General features: G+C 26.9%; 1 protein-coding gene across 1 annotated transcript; it reads left to right on the top strand.

Moving 5' to 3' along the window:
- The first annotated feature begins 69 nt into the window (after positions 1–69).
- LOC129966061 (replication factor C subunit 3-like) lies at positions 70–17,056 on the top strand. Its single transcript, XM_056080427.1, has 8 exons — positions 70–275; positions 6,109–6,314; positions 7,541–7,638; positions 10,819–11,000; positions 15,183–15,319; positions 15,436–15,534; positions 16,627–16,696; positions 16,810–17,056. The coding sequence occupies exons 1-8, from the start codon at positions 186–188 to the stop codon at positions 16,996–16,998; spliced, it is 1,071 nt and encodes a 356-aa protein (XP_055936402.1). The 5' UTR covers positions 70–185; the 3' UTR covers positions 16,999–17,056.
- Positions 17,057–17,730: the final 674 nt, after the last annotated feature.

Genomic DNA, 17,730 nt, shown 5'->3' with positions numbered 1-17,730 from the left:
ATTTTTTGTGTCTTACAATTTTTGAATGTCAGTTTGAAAGTTAGCTGTAACCGCAATGCAGAGCTAAAATTTGGAGGGAAAGCATAAGTTAAATCCAAACAAAACTGAAATCGGATATAGTGAGTTTGATATCAGAACGCATTTGATCCAGTTAACAAGTTTTACAATTTATTTAATTATCCACTATGGGTAGCCTTTGGGTAGATAAACACCGACCTAAGAGTTTTGCTCAGCTTGATTATCATAAAGAACAAGCTAATCATTTAAGAAAATTGGTAAGTTCCTTGGTAGCATATGTATAGTGGGTTGAAGTAAATGTCTAAAAAGTTGAAATTTGGCGCCGTACCTTAAACTTTACTTTGGCCAAATTTTTTTATATCTTAATTGTTAACCTATGTTTGCATTTATCCTTTTAGTGGATGACTTCATAATAATATTTTTAATAGAGGGTAAAAAATGCATACTAATAAGATTACATGTTTAGAAAATTCACTCTTTGAATGAAGTTTATAATTGCAATCCTGTTCAGTATGACTAGATTTTAGTTGTGTTTTGGCTAGTTTAATTTTTTTAGTGTTATCCTTTTGTGGGATAATGTAAAAATTTTATTGTAATTTAAAATTTTGCTTTTGGAAAAGGCTGCTGCAGTCAGTGATAACTTTAGTTAATATAAAATTATAAAGGATTGTTGAGTGATATATGTTTCTGTGGTAAAAACTAAATGATTCTATAGAAGTAGTTCTATGAAATGTAATAATTATCCCTTCAAGCATGTATCTTCTATATTTAAAATATTCATTTATGTGACACTTAAATCCTACTCAAGTACATACAGTGGGTAAAAGAAGAATTGGCAATTGTTTATATTTAAACATATTACTTAACTCAGAAAATGTCTGATAATTTAAGCATAATATAATGAAGTATAAAGACAATAAAAACTCAAAATAAAATATAACTTTCATTTTAATAAGGTTTTCAAAAATAAAATAGAGTAAAAACGGCAATAAGCTTGGCAAAATGAAACAGCAAAGTGTAGATAAATACAGGTCATATTCGATACTTTGTAAGCATATCTTTCACCTTTATGATTGCTTGTAATCTATTCTTCATTGACAAAACCAACATTTTCGTAATATCACTGTGTATATTTTGCCATTCTTGGAGGAGTATTCTCTTCAGCTTCTCTTAAGAGGATATTTTGTGTTTCCTGACAGCTAAATTCAATTGGTACCATAAATTTTTGATTGGGTTAAAGTCTGGAAACTGAGGTGGTGTTTTTAACTGGCGAGGTACATTGTAGAGTAACCATTCCCGTGTTTTATACGTTGTATGCTTAGGCTCGTTGTCTTGCTGAAACACAAATGACATTTCCAACCCAAGTTTTTGAGTACTCGCCTTTAAATTACAATGCAAGATTTCAATATGCGCAAGTGCTGTCATTTTACCTTCAATAAAATGCAAATTACCGACTCCATTTGCTGCCACACAACCCCACGCCAAGACGGCTTTATTCCAAAATTCGTCTGGCTGATCAATATTAGCTTTTGCGAAGTCCAGTCTAAGTTTCCTGTTTTTGTTTTTTTTGTTTGTTTGTCCCCCCCCCCTTGAAAAGAAAGACTTCTTTCTAATTGCTCTTCTATAATAGTCACTTTCATGTAAAATATTTCGAATTGTGTGGACACTAAATATTTTTTGCAAAGTATTTGCCACTTGTTGGGCCAACTGAGGCACACTTATTTTTGGGTTCTTTTTTACTTCTCAGATAATGTCACATTTCTTCTTGTGAAAAATATTCGAGGCCATGCAGTTCTGACCTTATTCTCTGTTGATCCCATTTCTTGAAACTTTTTGACGTCATTTCTGACCGTGAATAAACTAATTTGAGTTGATTTCCAACTTTGCGATATGTTAAGCCATCATTTCTAAGACGGATAATGTTGTTTTTTATACTAACATCCACCTTTTTCGATTTTGAAGACATTTTAACCAGAGTGGAATTAAAATGACCCAGAAGTTCAACAGATCAATGTGATTTTAGGAAAATACTATTCTTACCTAAAATCATGTACTTTCAATACGACTATTCTTAGCACTTTGCCAATACTTTTTTTACCTTCGTTTTGCATATTTTTATTCTTGGCAGGTAAAGTCATTGTAGAAATAAATAAATTTTAAAGTAATTCCTAACAAAATGCATTCTAATATTTATTTTATACTTTAATTTGCGATTAAGAATACATTATTTTAAATACGTCCATTAGGATGCAATTACCAATACTTTTTTTACCCACTGTAAATTATGTTGAAAAATAGGATTATGTTATGGAGTATAATTAGGGATTGCAAACCAGGATACCAAATACCGGTATTTTGAGCCATTTGTACAATTTTGTAATACCAGTATTCACAAGTTTAAATATCGGTTTTTCGGTATTTACTAGAATTTTTTAAAATTGTCTCCACTATATGTTCAGGGATCGCCAACATACCAAAATAGTATACGTTTTTGTTTTCATGTCTCCCTAACGGGCGAAATTAATTAACTAATTAATGGCTTAATTAATTGCTTAAATCTAAATTAGCGAAACATGGATTATCCCTGAAAGAAGAAATTGTATCCATAATGACTGATGGAGCAACAGTTATGAAAAAAAGTTGGAAAGTTGATTGGTGCAAATCAGCAATTGTGCTATGCTCATGGAATTCAGTTAAGAATAATAGATGTATTATACGAAAAAAATAAAGAACAGAAGAATCCAAATACTGTGGATATAGAAACTTCGAATTCCAACTTTGAAGAGAGTAAGAGTGAGAGTGATATTGACAATGAAGATAATAACAATGTAATTGTTGAAGAAGTTATTGCTAATGAGGATGAAATATTAACCCATCAAGATTTGCTTCCTATAATTTATAAAGTTCGGAAAATTGTTAAGATATTTAAACGTTCCTCTGTAAAAGATGACATATTATTAAAATACATACTAACTGAAAATAAAACAGAATATATGTTAATACAGTAGACTCCCGATTATCCGCGGGCGGGTTTTCCGCGCCTGCCACACTAAGTCTTTTTTTCTTTTTGCTTCCAAGCAAAGAGAAAATGCTTCGAAAGCAAGAAGCAAACACAAATGACTGATTTCTTCAAAAAGGTGTGTAGTTTTACAGTTATGCTTTTGTAATTACATAATACATTACAGTATTAAAGCAGTACATATGTATTAATTTTTCTGTGTATCCTGGACACTTCTCATAAGTACAAAGTACTTTTTTGTTGCACATTTTAGGTTAGTTTTGAGTGATATACTAAAATATTAAGCATTAGTTAAACATTTCCTGCTGTTTATTTTACATTTTACTGTACATGAAATGATTTTTCAAAGTTGGAATGATTGTTTTCTCTTTTGCTATACCCATTTTTAGCTTTTTTCGGATTAACCGCGATTTTTGTTGTCTGCGGCGGCCGCGCCCCCCAATTCTGCGGATAATCGGGAGTGTACTGTATTAGATTTTAAAGCACGTTGGCACCGTTTACTCCTAACAGCACACATCACTATTTGAAGATTATATATTACATTCAAAAATCGCACAGAAGAAAGGCATATCGAAATAGAAAATGTCTTATGATAGTTACATAATTTTAATGATTTTAAAAATGAAAAAGAAGAAAAGAAAATAACCAATTTAAATCTGATTAAGTTTATAGTAAATTTTCTACCCACAAACCTATCCACATTCAAAAGAATTCGGTTCAATTATCAAAGATTATGATGTCACTACTGTCGATAGTGAAAAGGAATTGTCCCTTGAACAAAAATTAAAATTAGCGATAAATAAAAAAATTTCAACGAACCAAAATACAATACAGAAATCAGGTATATCCAAAACCATCCAACGAGAAATCGATTTATTTGAAGATGAGGGATTTAGAGGTAAATACTTGGAAAAAGTATATTTGCACAAAATTACGTTCCAGGCTTAATGACAGTACAATTGATGCATTATGTTTTTTAAGATCACATTTCATAAATTTGTATTAGTACCACAGACTGAATAGTGATATTTACAATTTTTTGTGATTTAAATAGATAAGTTGTTCCTTTACTTTTTTATTATTCTTTATATACTGTTATAATTTATAAGTTACAAATTATTTTTGGGATATTTACCCTTTCTAATAAAACTGGCAAATAAAACAAAGAAACACCTGTGTTTTCTTTCTTTTTCTAAAATTTCTAATAACGGTATTAAAACCGGTATCCCGGTATTAAGATCTAAAAAATACCGAATACCGGTATTGTAATTTGGTCCATTATTGCAATCCCTAAGTATAATGATAAAATATTTAACTTTTGAGTAGTATCAAAGTTAGTTCTATTATTTTAAGATTTAATATTACCTTTAATATTTTTTTACCATGACAGAACAAATAATTTCTCATCTTTTGAGTAGTATTCAAAGTGAATTCTATTATTTTATGATTTATCTACTGTGACAGAATCGCTTATTAATTTATAATCTTTTATTCTGTTGCCTTTACTTTAAATTACTTTGTTTCACCATATGGTTTGTGAAATGCTATCTCTAAAAGTTAAATATGGATTCTTCTCTTAAATTTTATCAAACTAAAAAGAAAAGAACATTTGTTAAATTACATTTTAATAGTTTTGCTGCTTTTACAACAGAACATTTAAAAATGTGTGTAATTTTCCCATTAATAAAACTAATTTAGTTGTCACTGGAATTTGGTGACAAAAGTTATTTTTAATTCTTTGTGCAGGATTCTGCTGTACAAAACTGTACTGTACAAAAGTTATCTTTAATATAGATTTTCCATTCGTACTTTAAGTTAAACTTAATTTACACCTTAAACTTAATTTACTCCAAAAAATATTTTTATGCCATCTCTTAAAATTGAAAATTTTGCATTTTCAATAATACAAATTTCAATTGTGTGCATTATTGATTCAATTGTTATAAAATTTTAAAATAAAAAAGTGATTTTTTTGTTAAACAGCAGTAAGATTTTAAATTATTTTACCTCTATTTTTTTTTTTTAATTTCTTTTTTATTTTAGACACAATTTTAAAAATGCATTTTTGCAGCTTTTCTTATTGGTTTTAAAGTAATGATTTAATGATGCTTAAAAGTGTGCATGGCTCAATCATTTAGACAAAGGGCAGGAAAGTGCAGCTTTTGCGAGCAAATAAAGCGTGTATGACAGCAACAGCTTCAGACTATAAGAAATTAACCCAAAACTTTTTTTTTTCATTGAAATTTGGAAGAAAATTATTCCATCAAAGACTTTTTAACCATCAAGATTTTATATTTACAATGATATAAATTTCATTTCTATGCAATTTTCACTTCAATTTTTATTTATTTATATTTTTTTAATAAGTATGATACAGATAATTTAGAAATAAAGAATTTTATAGACACTATTGTTCTAGGTATTGTTAAGTATTTGAATTGCTCTACCAACTTTTTTTTTAGTTCTCTTTTATTTTAATTAAAATATTTAGGTAATGAGCAAGAATGCATTCAAAGTGCTCATTCTGGAAAACATTAGCAAAGTTCTAAAAAAATGAAGGAATAAAACTTAAAATGACAATGAAAGATTTGTATCGGATACCAATATTGATTTGCTTTAATTTGCAAGTTTTTTTAATAAAAAATTAACTATCTAATTGTTATTAAATATTCTTTAAAACTTTTCTTATGCTACAGCATCTGTGAACAAAATTTGCTGCATTAAGATGAAAAAAATATTAATAAATTATAGAGAAAATTAGTGTTTTAAAATCATTTAATTGCTATTTTGTATTTAATTTTTTAAAAAATGTTTCAGGCAGTAAAAGGATTTTGTATATATAATATTCTGAATTAAAGTATTTTGTATTTTAAAAACTTTTTAAATGAAAAGTTGTTATTCTCAAATAACACTGATTATATTTATTTGTATTATATAACAACAAAGAGAAATTTTCTGAATCTTATTTCACATTTTGAATTAATTTAGATAAAATATGTGTAATAGTTTCATATCTTGAAGATTGATCATATTTTGATTAAAATTATCTTATACATGCTTTCAATTTGTAGGTAAATAGTGGTGATTTTCCTCATATTTTACTCTATGGTCCTCCAGGAGCTGGCAAAAAAACTCGAGTTATGTGCCTCTTGCGCGAGCTTTATGGAGCAGGTGTTGAAAAATTACGAATTGAGCATCAGATATTCGAAACGCCCTCTAAACGAAAAGTTGAAGTCATTACAATTGCTAGTAATTATCATATAGAAGTCAATCCAAGGTATTTGGCTTTTTACAGAAATTGATTTTCTAATTTTTAGTATAAAATTTAAAAAAAATAAAATATTATTAAGTATCCAAAATATTATGCATAACATTTTGGTGGTTTTTAATAACTGTTTTCTTTATGTATAATATGTATGAAGCCATACTTAGCTTTTTTTATGTTTGACTTTTATTAATATGTTGTTTAGCAAATATAAATATATTGCTGCATTATTTTCTATTAATTTTAAATAATATGTAAATATTTTTATTAATGCTTGTTGTATTTTAAAATTAGTATCATTTTAAAAGTCTTCGCTTTAAAATATATTAATAAAAGAGGTTTACTTATCTATTCACTCTTATTGCTTATAATGTTGTATTATCTTTCATTCTTTGTAATTTCTTTAAATCAATGAATCAGTGATTTATTAAAATTAAAATCAATTAAATATGTTTAAAATGATTAATTGTTAAGATTGAAGATTTCTTGAAATTTACTCCTTGACTGTGAAGCTATAAAACACAATGCTTAATTCAGCTTTCAGAACATTTAAAACTTTCAGAATATTATACCAGACTATTTGTATTCCGAAATGTGCTAAAAGCTAAATCCTACCATATTGTCAGAAATCTTAAAAACATAGCTGATAATGAAATTTTTTTCAACGCATGTTATTAGTTACTTTTGTGTGTTTTATTTTTATGGAGTTTCAATTAGAGCTTTTAATATTGTTCCAGAAGAAATGATATAAATTGATCTTCTATCACTGATAAGAGGAAGAGTACAGATTTTCAGCACCACTTTCTCCCTCCCCCCAACAACTAACATAACAAATATGCAGCAGAATTGCTGTGCTGTATTCATGTACTTGCTGTAATTAGAATAATAATATTCTTTAAAAAGTTTTTTTTTTCCCTGCCATTTAATTTCTTGCCAGCAATCCATGGCAGAAAAAAATTGCAAAAAAAGTCATTTTAGACTATTGGCTTGTTCACCAATGCTGTGCAGTTAAGTCAAACAATTGTCAGTGGCATCCCATTAATACACAAGTGCCAAATTAGTTTATTGTAAATCAGTGGATTTGATGGTTAAAGATTATTTATTACCAGCCATGTTATTTCAAATATTGGATTGAGAATATTGTGTTTGTTAAATAATATATTGGATTAAAACTAATTATTACTAATTTTTTCCCCAAAAAATTTAATGGGTTATTTTATTTACTTTTTTTTTTTTAGCGATGTAGGTATATATGATCGAGTTGTGATTCAAGAACTTCTTAAAACTGTTGCACAGACTCATCAACTAGATAGTCATACACAAAAGGAATTCAAAGGTAATTGTTAGTTATAATTTAAGCACATAATTATTTTTAAATTATATTTAGCTTTGACTTCTACTTTAATGTTTATTGCTTTAATAATTCTAAATTAAAAATAGTATTTATATTTTTATTAAACCTTTAAATTTTCTTACTCTTTCATGTTTTGTTATTTTCCCATTATAGAATTTTATTGGTAGTTACGATATGAATTTTTTATAAGAATAGCCAGGCTCTGATAAAGTTACAAAATTTTTTAAAAATTATTATTGTATATCATTAAAAAAAATCAAGTTCATATGCTATAAAAAAGGAGTATAATATTGCTGGAATGTGTTTTCTTTTCAAACATTGCAAAGTAGTCAAAGACTTATACTTGTCAATAAATATCTTCTGATATCTTGGAAGTCAGATATGTAAGAAAAATACTGTGTTTCGTGCTTGGGAAATACTATAAGCCCACTTGATTTCCTATATTTTAAAAGTATCTGTTTTCTGTGCACTACTAAGCAACTTTTTTAAATTTTAACAAAATTTGTTTAAAAAACAAGAAAATTGGATGTATCAGCTTTTCATTTTTTTTTTTTTTTTCCCATATGAATAACTTATAAAAGGTTTGTAAGTAAAATGTATATAACCTCTGTTTTTAAATAAAATGAAATTTTATTTCCCTTTAACAATTTTTCATATAGATTTATGTTAAAATTCCACTTGCTTATTTGCTATTGAAATGAACTAAGAGAATTACAGATTCTTGCATCAAAATTATTGTTATTATGTTTTTCTATTTTTGAAGTATCTTAATAAATGTAAATTATTTTTGCATCAAAAAGTTTGTTTTGTAAATTATAGCTGTCTTTTAAAGGCTGGCCTAGTATAGATTTAAAATGTTAGCATAGAAATTTTAGAGCAAATGGAAATTGCTATATTTATAGCAGTGCTAACGTATCTTTAAAATAATATTTGTTGTCCTTTTCAGTTTTATCCCTATCCTCTTTTTTTCTCTCTCTCTCTCTCTTTCTCTGCTTTTTCTTTTGATCACTTCTAAAATATTAGCACATCTGTATATCCATATGAATTTTTAAAATAAAAATTCCACAGTTTTGAACAGTGAATCAGTTTTAATTCTTTAATATTTGCTTTTTTTAAAATCAAAACTTGTTTTGATAATGTGTGATCCTATTTCATGCATTTTATATCAGAATTTTTTTAAGTGTGTGAAAAGTATGTTTTTATCTGAAAAATAATTTTAAAAACTTTTTTAATGTTCTTAATTTTGCAGTATTGTTCTTAATAGAGATTCTTTTATGCTCTATATATGTTATTATTAGGGATTGCAATACCGGACCAAAATTTCAATACCGGTATTCGGTATTTTTTAAATCTTAATACCGGTATTAAAAATTTTGGAAAAAGAAAGAAAACACAGGTGTTTTTATTTTTATTTGCCAGTTTTGTTAGAGAGTGTAAATATCACAAAAAATAATTTGTAATTTATAAACTATAATAGTATATAAAGAATCACAAAAAAGTAAAGGAACATCTTATTTATTTAAATCACAAAATAAGTGTAAGTATCACTATTCAGTCTGTGGTACTATTACAAATTTTTGAAATGTGATCTTAAAAAACATAATGCATCCATTGTACTGTCCTTAAGTCCGAAAAGTAATTTTGCGTAAAAATGACCAGCTGTCGAAAACGCTCTTTCGGCATCTACGCTAATTGGTGGTACTATTAGCAATGCGTGTTATACTTTTTCCAAGTATTTACCTCTAAATTCCTCATCTTCAAATAAATCGATTTCTCGTCGGATGGTTTTGGATATAGCTGATTTCTGTATTATATTTTGGTTCGTTGAAATTTTTCTATTTATTGCTAATACTAATTTTTGCTCAAGAGACAATTCCTTTTCTCTATTGACATTAGTGTCATCATAATCATCGATAATTGAACGGAATTCTGAATGTGGATAGGTTTGTGGGAAAAGAATTTTAAGAAATTTTACTCTAACTTAATCAGATTTGAATTGGTTATTTTCTTTTCATTTTCATTTTTAAAATCATTAGAATTATGTAAATACCATAAGACATTTTCTATTTCGGTATGCCTTTCTTCTGTGCGATATTTCAATGTAATATATAATTCTTCAGATATTAATGTGTGCTGTTCTTTCAGTGACTGCAACATGAAATTTATTGTTGCATTAGCTGTTAATAAATTAGAATCTCTCCGACATAATACCTCAATAGTCAGTTTTATTGGAAGTAAAGCTGATATAGTTCTGGATATTAAATCGAATTCACTATCTGAAAAATTAATTTACAGATTTAAGTCAATTATTGCTTTTTGGATTGGATTTCTCAGTTTCGAAAATCGTTCCATCATTAGGAGTAAACTGTTACAATGTGTTTTAGAATCTAATATTACCATATATTCTGTTTTATTTTCAGTTAGTATATATTTTAATATTATATCCTTTTTATAGGGGAACATTTAAATATTTTAACAATTTTTCGAACTTTATAAATTATAGGAAGCTTGATAGGTTAATATTTCATCTTCATTAGTAATATCTTCTTCAACAATTACATTGTCATTATCTTCATTGTCAATATCACTCTCACTCTTTTCAAAGTTGGAATCCGAAATTTCTATATCCACAGTATTTGGATTCTTTATTTTTTTCGTATAATACATCTATTACTCCTAATTGAATCCACAGTATTTGGATTCTTCCGTTCTTTATTTTTTTTGGTATAATACATCTATTACTCCTAATTGAATTCCATGTGCATAGCACAACTGCTGATTTGCACCAATCAACTTTCCAACTTTTTTCATAATTGTTGCTCCATCAGACGTTATGGATACAATATTTTCTTTCAGGGATAATCCACCTTTCGCTAATTTAGATTTAAGCAATTAATTAAGCCATTAATTAGTTAATTAATTTCGCCCGTTAGGGAGACATAAAAACAAAAACCTATACTATATTGATATGTTCGCGATATTTGAACATATAGTGGAGACAATTTTAAAAATTTCTAGAAAAACCGGTATTTAAACTTGTGAATACCGGTATTACAAAATTGTACAAATGGCTCGAAATACTGGTATTCGGTATACCGGTATTGCAATCCCTAGTTATTATTAAATATGTGTATAGATTTAAGTAATTTGTTATTTTTTTAGTGGTGGTTTTGATGGAAGTGGATAAACTCACAAAAGATGCCCAGCATGCATTAAGACGTACAATGGAAAAATACATGGCAACCTGTCGAATAATTCTTTGTTGCAATTCAAGTAGCAAAGTAATTCCAGCCATTAGGAGTCGTTGTTTAGGGGTGCGTGTTGCTGCACCTAGTTTAAATGAGGTACATATTCTTCTATATTTTCAATTTCTTTTAAATATATATTCTGATTTTCAAGATATCATACATATTCATTCTGTCTATTATTAGATCAATCTAATAATAGAATCTAATAATCTAATTATTAGATCAATCTAATGTTCATTCTGTCTATTATTAGATCAATCTAATTCTGACTAGTTGATTTGCTAAAAATATTGGTTTAACTTTCAATTGAATCTCTTACAGATAGCTTAATGTTCATGTGTAATGTTAAACTTAATGTTCATGCTTAATGTTTTGTGGTATAATGTGGTATAATATTTTTGGAAATTATAGCACAAGTTTTTTAACATTTTTTAATTATTTAAAATTTCAGTAAACAGCTGTTAGGTGCACATTTCCACCCTGCAGAGTATATATGCGAAATTTTGTAGCACATCTTAGTCAACATTCTGTCTGCACATACACGTGTTATCCTTTATTATTTATAAAGTATGTTTATAATAAAAATTTAGAATAATTTTCAGAGTAAAATATTTTTTTTATCACAATAATTTTTGGCATTTATTATCACAAAGTTGTTATTATGTTTTTTCTTAAATGGGTAATCTATTTCATTTATATTAAATTTCTGCAAAAAAAAAAAAAAATGTTTCACACTCCTTAAATATTGAAGGAGTGAGAAACAGGGTGATTACAAACTAGGAAATCAGGAAATTTTGTTGATCTGGACAAGTCAGGAAAGAAATATTTAAAAATCAGGATAAAATGCTGATGAGAGCATTTCGGGAAAAACATATGTGCAATCATCGATTTTGCACAATTTATTCTCCTCATTCTTAGCCTAATTTCGGCAAAACGATGTTAGTAATAGCCGCCTGGAATGGCTTCTTTTCGAGGGTACAGCAACTTTTTTTGAATTTCGTTAAGGTAAGAAAAGTAATAAATTAATGATTGTAGCTAACCTTAATGCAATTTAAACTCTTGGGAAAATCAGTTTTCACTCTTTTTATTTATTGCATTTTAATCACTTATCTTTTAATGTTTATTATTTTTTGTTAGTCATGACATCTGTCTTTGGATTCAAAATGCAAACATCATTTGAGGTTTCTTGGAATCATCAATTTGTTCTCTTCTGCCTGGGTCATTTTTTCTTATACATTCATAGCATTCATTTTTGCATTCCATTTTTATTTTGTATGATATTCATCTAGATGAATTATCCTATAATAAAAAATGCCAAATAAGTGTTTCTTCAACAGTATGTGGATAAAGGATTTCAGTTGACTGCAAAAAGTATCAAAGCAAAAAGATAAATATTCAAATTATTGCTATTTAATTTAAGCAATATATAGTGAGCTATAACCTGCTATCAAGGTACCATTGGGCTTAGAGGGAAAGACTTCCAAATCTTCTAAACTTTTTTTTTCTTTCCCAAATCAACATACTGCTAATTCAAATACAAATATTGTCTGGAAAAGCACAAGAAAACCATTTCCATTATCCAGTTCTGCAATTGTTCCTGATGTCCCATATAGTTCTGCAGTTGTTCCTTCTTTAGGAATTAAAAATTATCTTTTAAAAGAAGATATTTGTAAGTCAGAAATTTTATGGTGTCTCCAGGTAATTGCTACACATCAATCATTAAGGTCAGTTGAGAAAGACACGAAATTATTTCCTCAACTTTTAAGGATAGTGAAATTACAAACGGTATACAGTTAGAAAGAGATTTCCTGGTATTTAGAATAGCATCTTTCTTTAAAGAAAATTTTATTAAAGAGTTACTACTGTTTTAGCAACCTGTGATTGGATTTGACGAATCCCTGAATAAAATTTCTCAAAAACAAAAAATGTACTTGAATGTCAGTTGTTGTTTGGCTTTAACAAAGTCAAAACAAGGTATCTGAATTCAGCTTTTCTTGATCTTAACTGCTCTGAAGATTTATTTGCAACATTTCAAGAAGCAGTTGAATCTTTGAATTTGGGGGGGGGGATCTTTTCAAACATCAACGGATGGCCCAAATTCTAATTTAAAATTTTTTAAAGAATTGGCATTATGCATGAAAGAATGTCCTAAAGATCCAGAAATCATAGGGTCTTGCAGATTGTATTCTGTGAATCTGGCTTTCAATACAGGTGCAAAATGTGTTAGTTGGAAAATCTTTAATTCCATGACAACTCTATATAGCCAATTTAAAGATTCTCCAGTTAGAAGAGTTCTCTATATATTATACACTAAATCAAAAGAGTTTCAAAAAAAATTCTGCCATTAGATGGTTGGGAAATTCGCAGGTAGCTGAAAGGTGTTTGAACTGCTCTTGCATATACAAGTTTTTACTCGAATAGTTAGAAAAAAAAGGGGGGGGGGAAAGAAAAAAAACATTCCTTCTAGTCACAGCTATGTCACTTTTAAAGAAAATATCAATGGCCCCCTTTCACCAGCAAAATTAGTATTTTTTCATTCTTTGCAAATGAATTTGAAAGTTTCTTCACTGAATACCATACTTTGAATATCTGATAAATCTAGTGTCACGACTCTTGAAAAAAAGTTCAGTAAAAGATTCATTAAAAGAGGGGAATATTTTGAATACGGATTTTGAGAACATAGCTAGTTTTCTTTCATACAAAAAAATGATGTAGAAATTTCTATGACATATTAAGAAAGCCACAACTAAGCACATTTTTTAAAGATGCACAAAAATTTCTAATTATAAGTATAAAAAATTATTAGTGATCCCTCCTGACTTACATTCTGACAGGATCAATTTTTTGTTTCAACTCAATAATAATTTTAAAAGAAATGTATTATAGACTGACTGATTATAGACTGACAAAACTGCTATTCATCTTATAATTGAGAGTATAATTGGATGACTCTAATTTATGCAGAGAAAGTTTTAAAAAAATAAAGATGTACAAAAGAATAGAGTGAGAAAGTTGATAAATTTTAGTTCAATTTGCTCTCACTTAACCCAAGACTTTGCAATGATTATATATCAATGATAAAGATGATAATAATACTTTCTTGTGGCAGCAGTAATATTGAGAGAGAATTTTTGCTGAATGTACCAAAATAATTTATTTTAATTGTGAAAAATTCACAACCTAAATATGCAGAATTTAGAGATATAAAATGAAAAGAAGAAATGGATTTAACAAAAATATGAAAAGTAAATGGGAAGCAGAGTACAAGGCTAAAGAATTAAAAGCCAAAAAATTGAAAATTCTTGAGATAGCTCAAAAAAGGAGTTTAAAAATTAAAAAAGCCTTAAAAAAAGAAACTTTAAAAAAATTTAAAAAATAAATAAACTTTGTGAAAGAAACCTTACAAATTTTTAAATTCACTTTAACCAAAATTAGTTGTTTAAAATCAAGTGTTTTTTATTAGTATTTTAAGAATGGATTTTTTAATTTTGAAAATAATAATTTATTATTATTTTAATTGTAATTGGCAAGTTACAATTATTTTTTATTTGATTTATTATCGATAAATTATTTTTTTTACACCTAATGTTTGTAATAATAAATGGAATTTTAAGAAAATATATTCATATCATTATATATACATTTTTAGAAGGCAGAAGCTTAATTTAGAGCAGTTAAGTTCTCCTAATTTCTTCAAGAAAAAAATTCTAATTAATATTTTGGCAGTTTCTGTTGTTTAAATCTTTGCTAAAACTTGTATTATTAAATGTGTACAGTTTATGCTGCAACATGTTATTCTGATGTTCATGGAAAGAAGATTAATTAATTATTGAACAGTTTTAAAGTTTTGGACAAATAACATTTACGGTTAATATAATTTAATTTGTGTTACAATGTTTTATTCTTTCCTAAAATTATTTTTAAATTTAGAAGCAAAGTATCTTTTATGTTAAATAACAGCTTAAAGTGTTTTTAATTATTTGTATTATATAGCACAATAATTCTGAATAAGAAGGAAGCCAGAAAATTTATATAATTAATAACTATAAGTCAGGAAAAAAATTTTGAGATGATTGAGAGATATTGGATAAGATATTAAAATATTTGTTTAAATTAACAACGGTAAACTTTTTCTTTGTAAAAAACAAAAAATCTACAACAGAATAGAAAATGTTGTTAGATATGAGAAATTTAGTTGTTTGTAACTAGTGATTCAAGTATCATAGAATATTTCTTGAAAATTATTATCATTTTATAAATCTTAAATATAATTTACAGATAGCTGCAATTCTTCAGAACATCTGTCGTAAAGAATGTCTTTCCTTGCCTGCTGAATTAGCTCAAAGAATTGCTGAGAAAAGCAATCGCAATTTAAGGAGAGCTATATTGATGTGTGAAGCATGCAGAGTTCAACAGTAAGTTTAAATTTCTAGATTAATTTGCTTAAGTAATGGTAAATGATATTTTCAATATATAACAAATCTAAAATTAGTTTTTCTAGTTAGCATGCTTTCATAAATTTATTTATTAGATATCCATTTTCTGCTGATCAAGAAATAGTTGAACCAGATTGGGAGGTATTTCTCAGAGATACTGCAAATTTCATAGCTCAAGAACAGAGTCCAAAAAGGTATTAATTTATATTCTTAATTATTAATATATAATTTAAAACAAAATGACTTTTTGTTATATGTATGTAAGTGTATTTTTTAAATAAAAATGCAGAATATTGTAACCTTTTAATGCAAATGTTTTAATTATCTGAAGTGAACTAATCTAATTTTGAAATACAGTACAAATTAAGAGGTTGTACAAAGTCACACCATCAGCAGAAGAGTACTAATTTTCATAAGAAGTTTATTTAGTATTAATTTATATAAATTTTTAGATCAACTGCTAAAAGATATTTACTGACAATTATTTATATATTAGATTGTAATGATTCCCTTCATGGTAGTACGTAATGAATTAACATTTTTAAGATTAGTGTTCTTGCAGCTAATTTTAAAAGTAAAAAGTATAGTTTTATTGCCTTTTTCACATTGGGATAGATATTAATTGAATATATTTAGCCCAATGAATATGTTCTGCAATTTGAAATTTAGCATTCATATCAACAGTATATATCATTTTAAAATAGTGGGTTTTTTTTTTTTTTTTTTTTTTTTTTTTTTGTGAGGCTATAGTATTTATTTATAATTTCATAATGATTCAATCTTTCCTTGATTATCCAAATTGTAAAATACATTTATTCTGCTAATGACTATTTTACTTCCTTAAAAAGTTTTTATCATTAGCCAGAAAAGCTACCTTAAGAATGTACCTTTTTAATTATTTATAATGCCAGATTTGTAATTCTATTCTGGTATCTGTATGCATATTCAAGTTCATAGATCATAATTAAAAAAGGAGGTAGAAGGAAAATTAAAAGTTATTATTTCTTTATTTTAATAATTTCATGATCACTAGTATTGTAAACACATTTTAATATCCATAGTACATACTCGAACATTTGTACATTCAGTCCCCAAGCAAAGTTGAACTTCGTAAAATTTAAAAACTAAAAGATTGGAAAATTGAAATCACAGATTCACACTTCTCTCCTTGGTAAATGTGGCTTTCATCCAATGATATATTTTCATGTGTAGTACAAATTTAATTTTAAAAAGTGAATATAAATTCATTATTTTATTATTAAAATTACTATTAAATATTTTTGTAGGCTTGCAGAAGTACGAAATAGGATTTATGAGCTTATTTCCCACTTAATACCAACAGATATTATTTTCAAGGTAACTAAAGGTTCCTGTTAATAATTTATGTTTATAAGATAGTTATTAATTTTACTTTTATTTATTTTAAATTCACTTTGTTATGTTTATATTTAACTAATATGTTTTTCTAGGGGCTGCTGAAGGAATTAGTGAATAATTGTGATGGTCAATTAAAAGGTGAAGTGACACAGCTTGCAGCATTTTTTGAACACCGCTTACAGCTTGGAAGTAAAGCTATTTACCACATTGAAGCATTTGTAGCAAAATTTATGGCTTTGTACAAAAAGTTTTTAGAAGATAATATGGCTGATGTATACTAAAAGAATATTTTGAATTTTTCTTCGCTATTTTTTTAATAAAAATCCATGTATTCTATTATTTATTTTTTAAAGATTAAATTCATTATAGATGAATTTTTAATGTCCAAATTACGTTTTGGTTTTAAATTTTTAACACAGAATGCACTTTGATGATAATATTACTTAAATAGTTTGATAAGGCAGATAGTAAAATATGTTTTGCTTATGTGCTATCCTTGTAAATTATCAAATCATCAGTTTGTTAAGATTAATAAATATATAATAAAATCTAAGATATATTGTTTCTCCTATCATCTTATGAATGAAAACTGTTGTTTTCTTTTGATCTCTGTTGAAATTCATATCTCAATTTGGATAGCTCCATAATTTTTTTTTTTTTTTTTTTTATCTATTCATTGCATACTTATAAAATATATTGGATATATTCTGCAATAAACATATCAGCCAATATATTCCAAAACATTTTCAAATATTTATGAATAATAACTTAATAATTTATTGATTAAAGACATTTTATCAATTAGTCATTTACTATAGTAAAATAGCTATCACTAGAGGACATTAGTATTCTAATACAACTGATTACAAGAATCAAGAAAATTGTATATTTTCATTACTTTTTGTAACAGTAGTTATCCGTGTCTATGAAAAAGCATTCGTTCTTTTCATTAATGTTTTATCATCAAATGAAAAAATGCTAAATGCGATTATTTTAAGTGAAATGTTGACTGC

This window comes from Argiope bruennichi, chromosome 1 (assembly GCF_947563725.1).
Source record: "Argiope bruennichi chromosome 1, qqArgBrue1.1, whole genome shotgun sequence".
NCBI classification, from domain to species: domain Eukaryota; kingdom Metazoa; phylum Arthropoda; class Arachnida; order Araneae; family Araneidae; genus Argiope; species Argiope bruennichi.
Note: the sequence above shows the minus strand (reverse complement) of the source record. Positions and strands in the feature narration are given on the sequence as shown.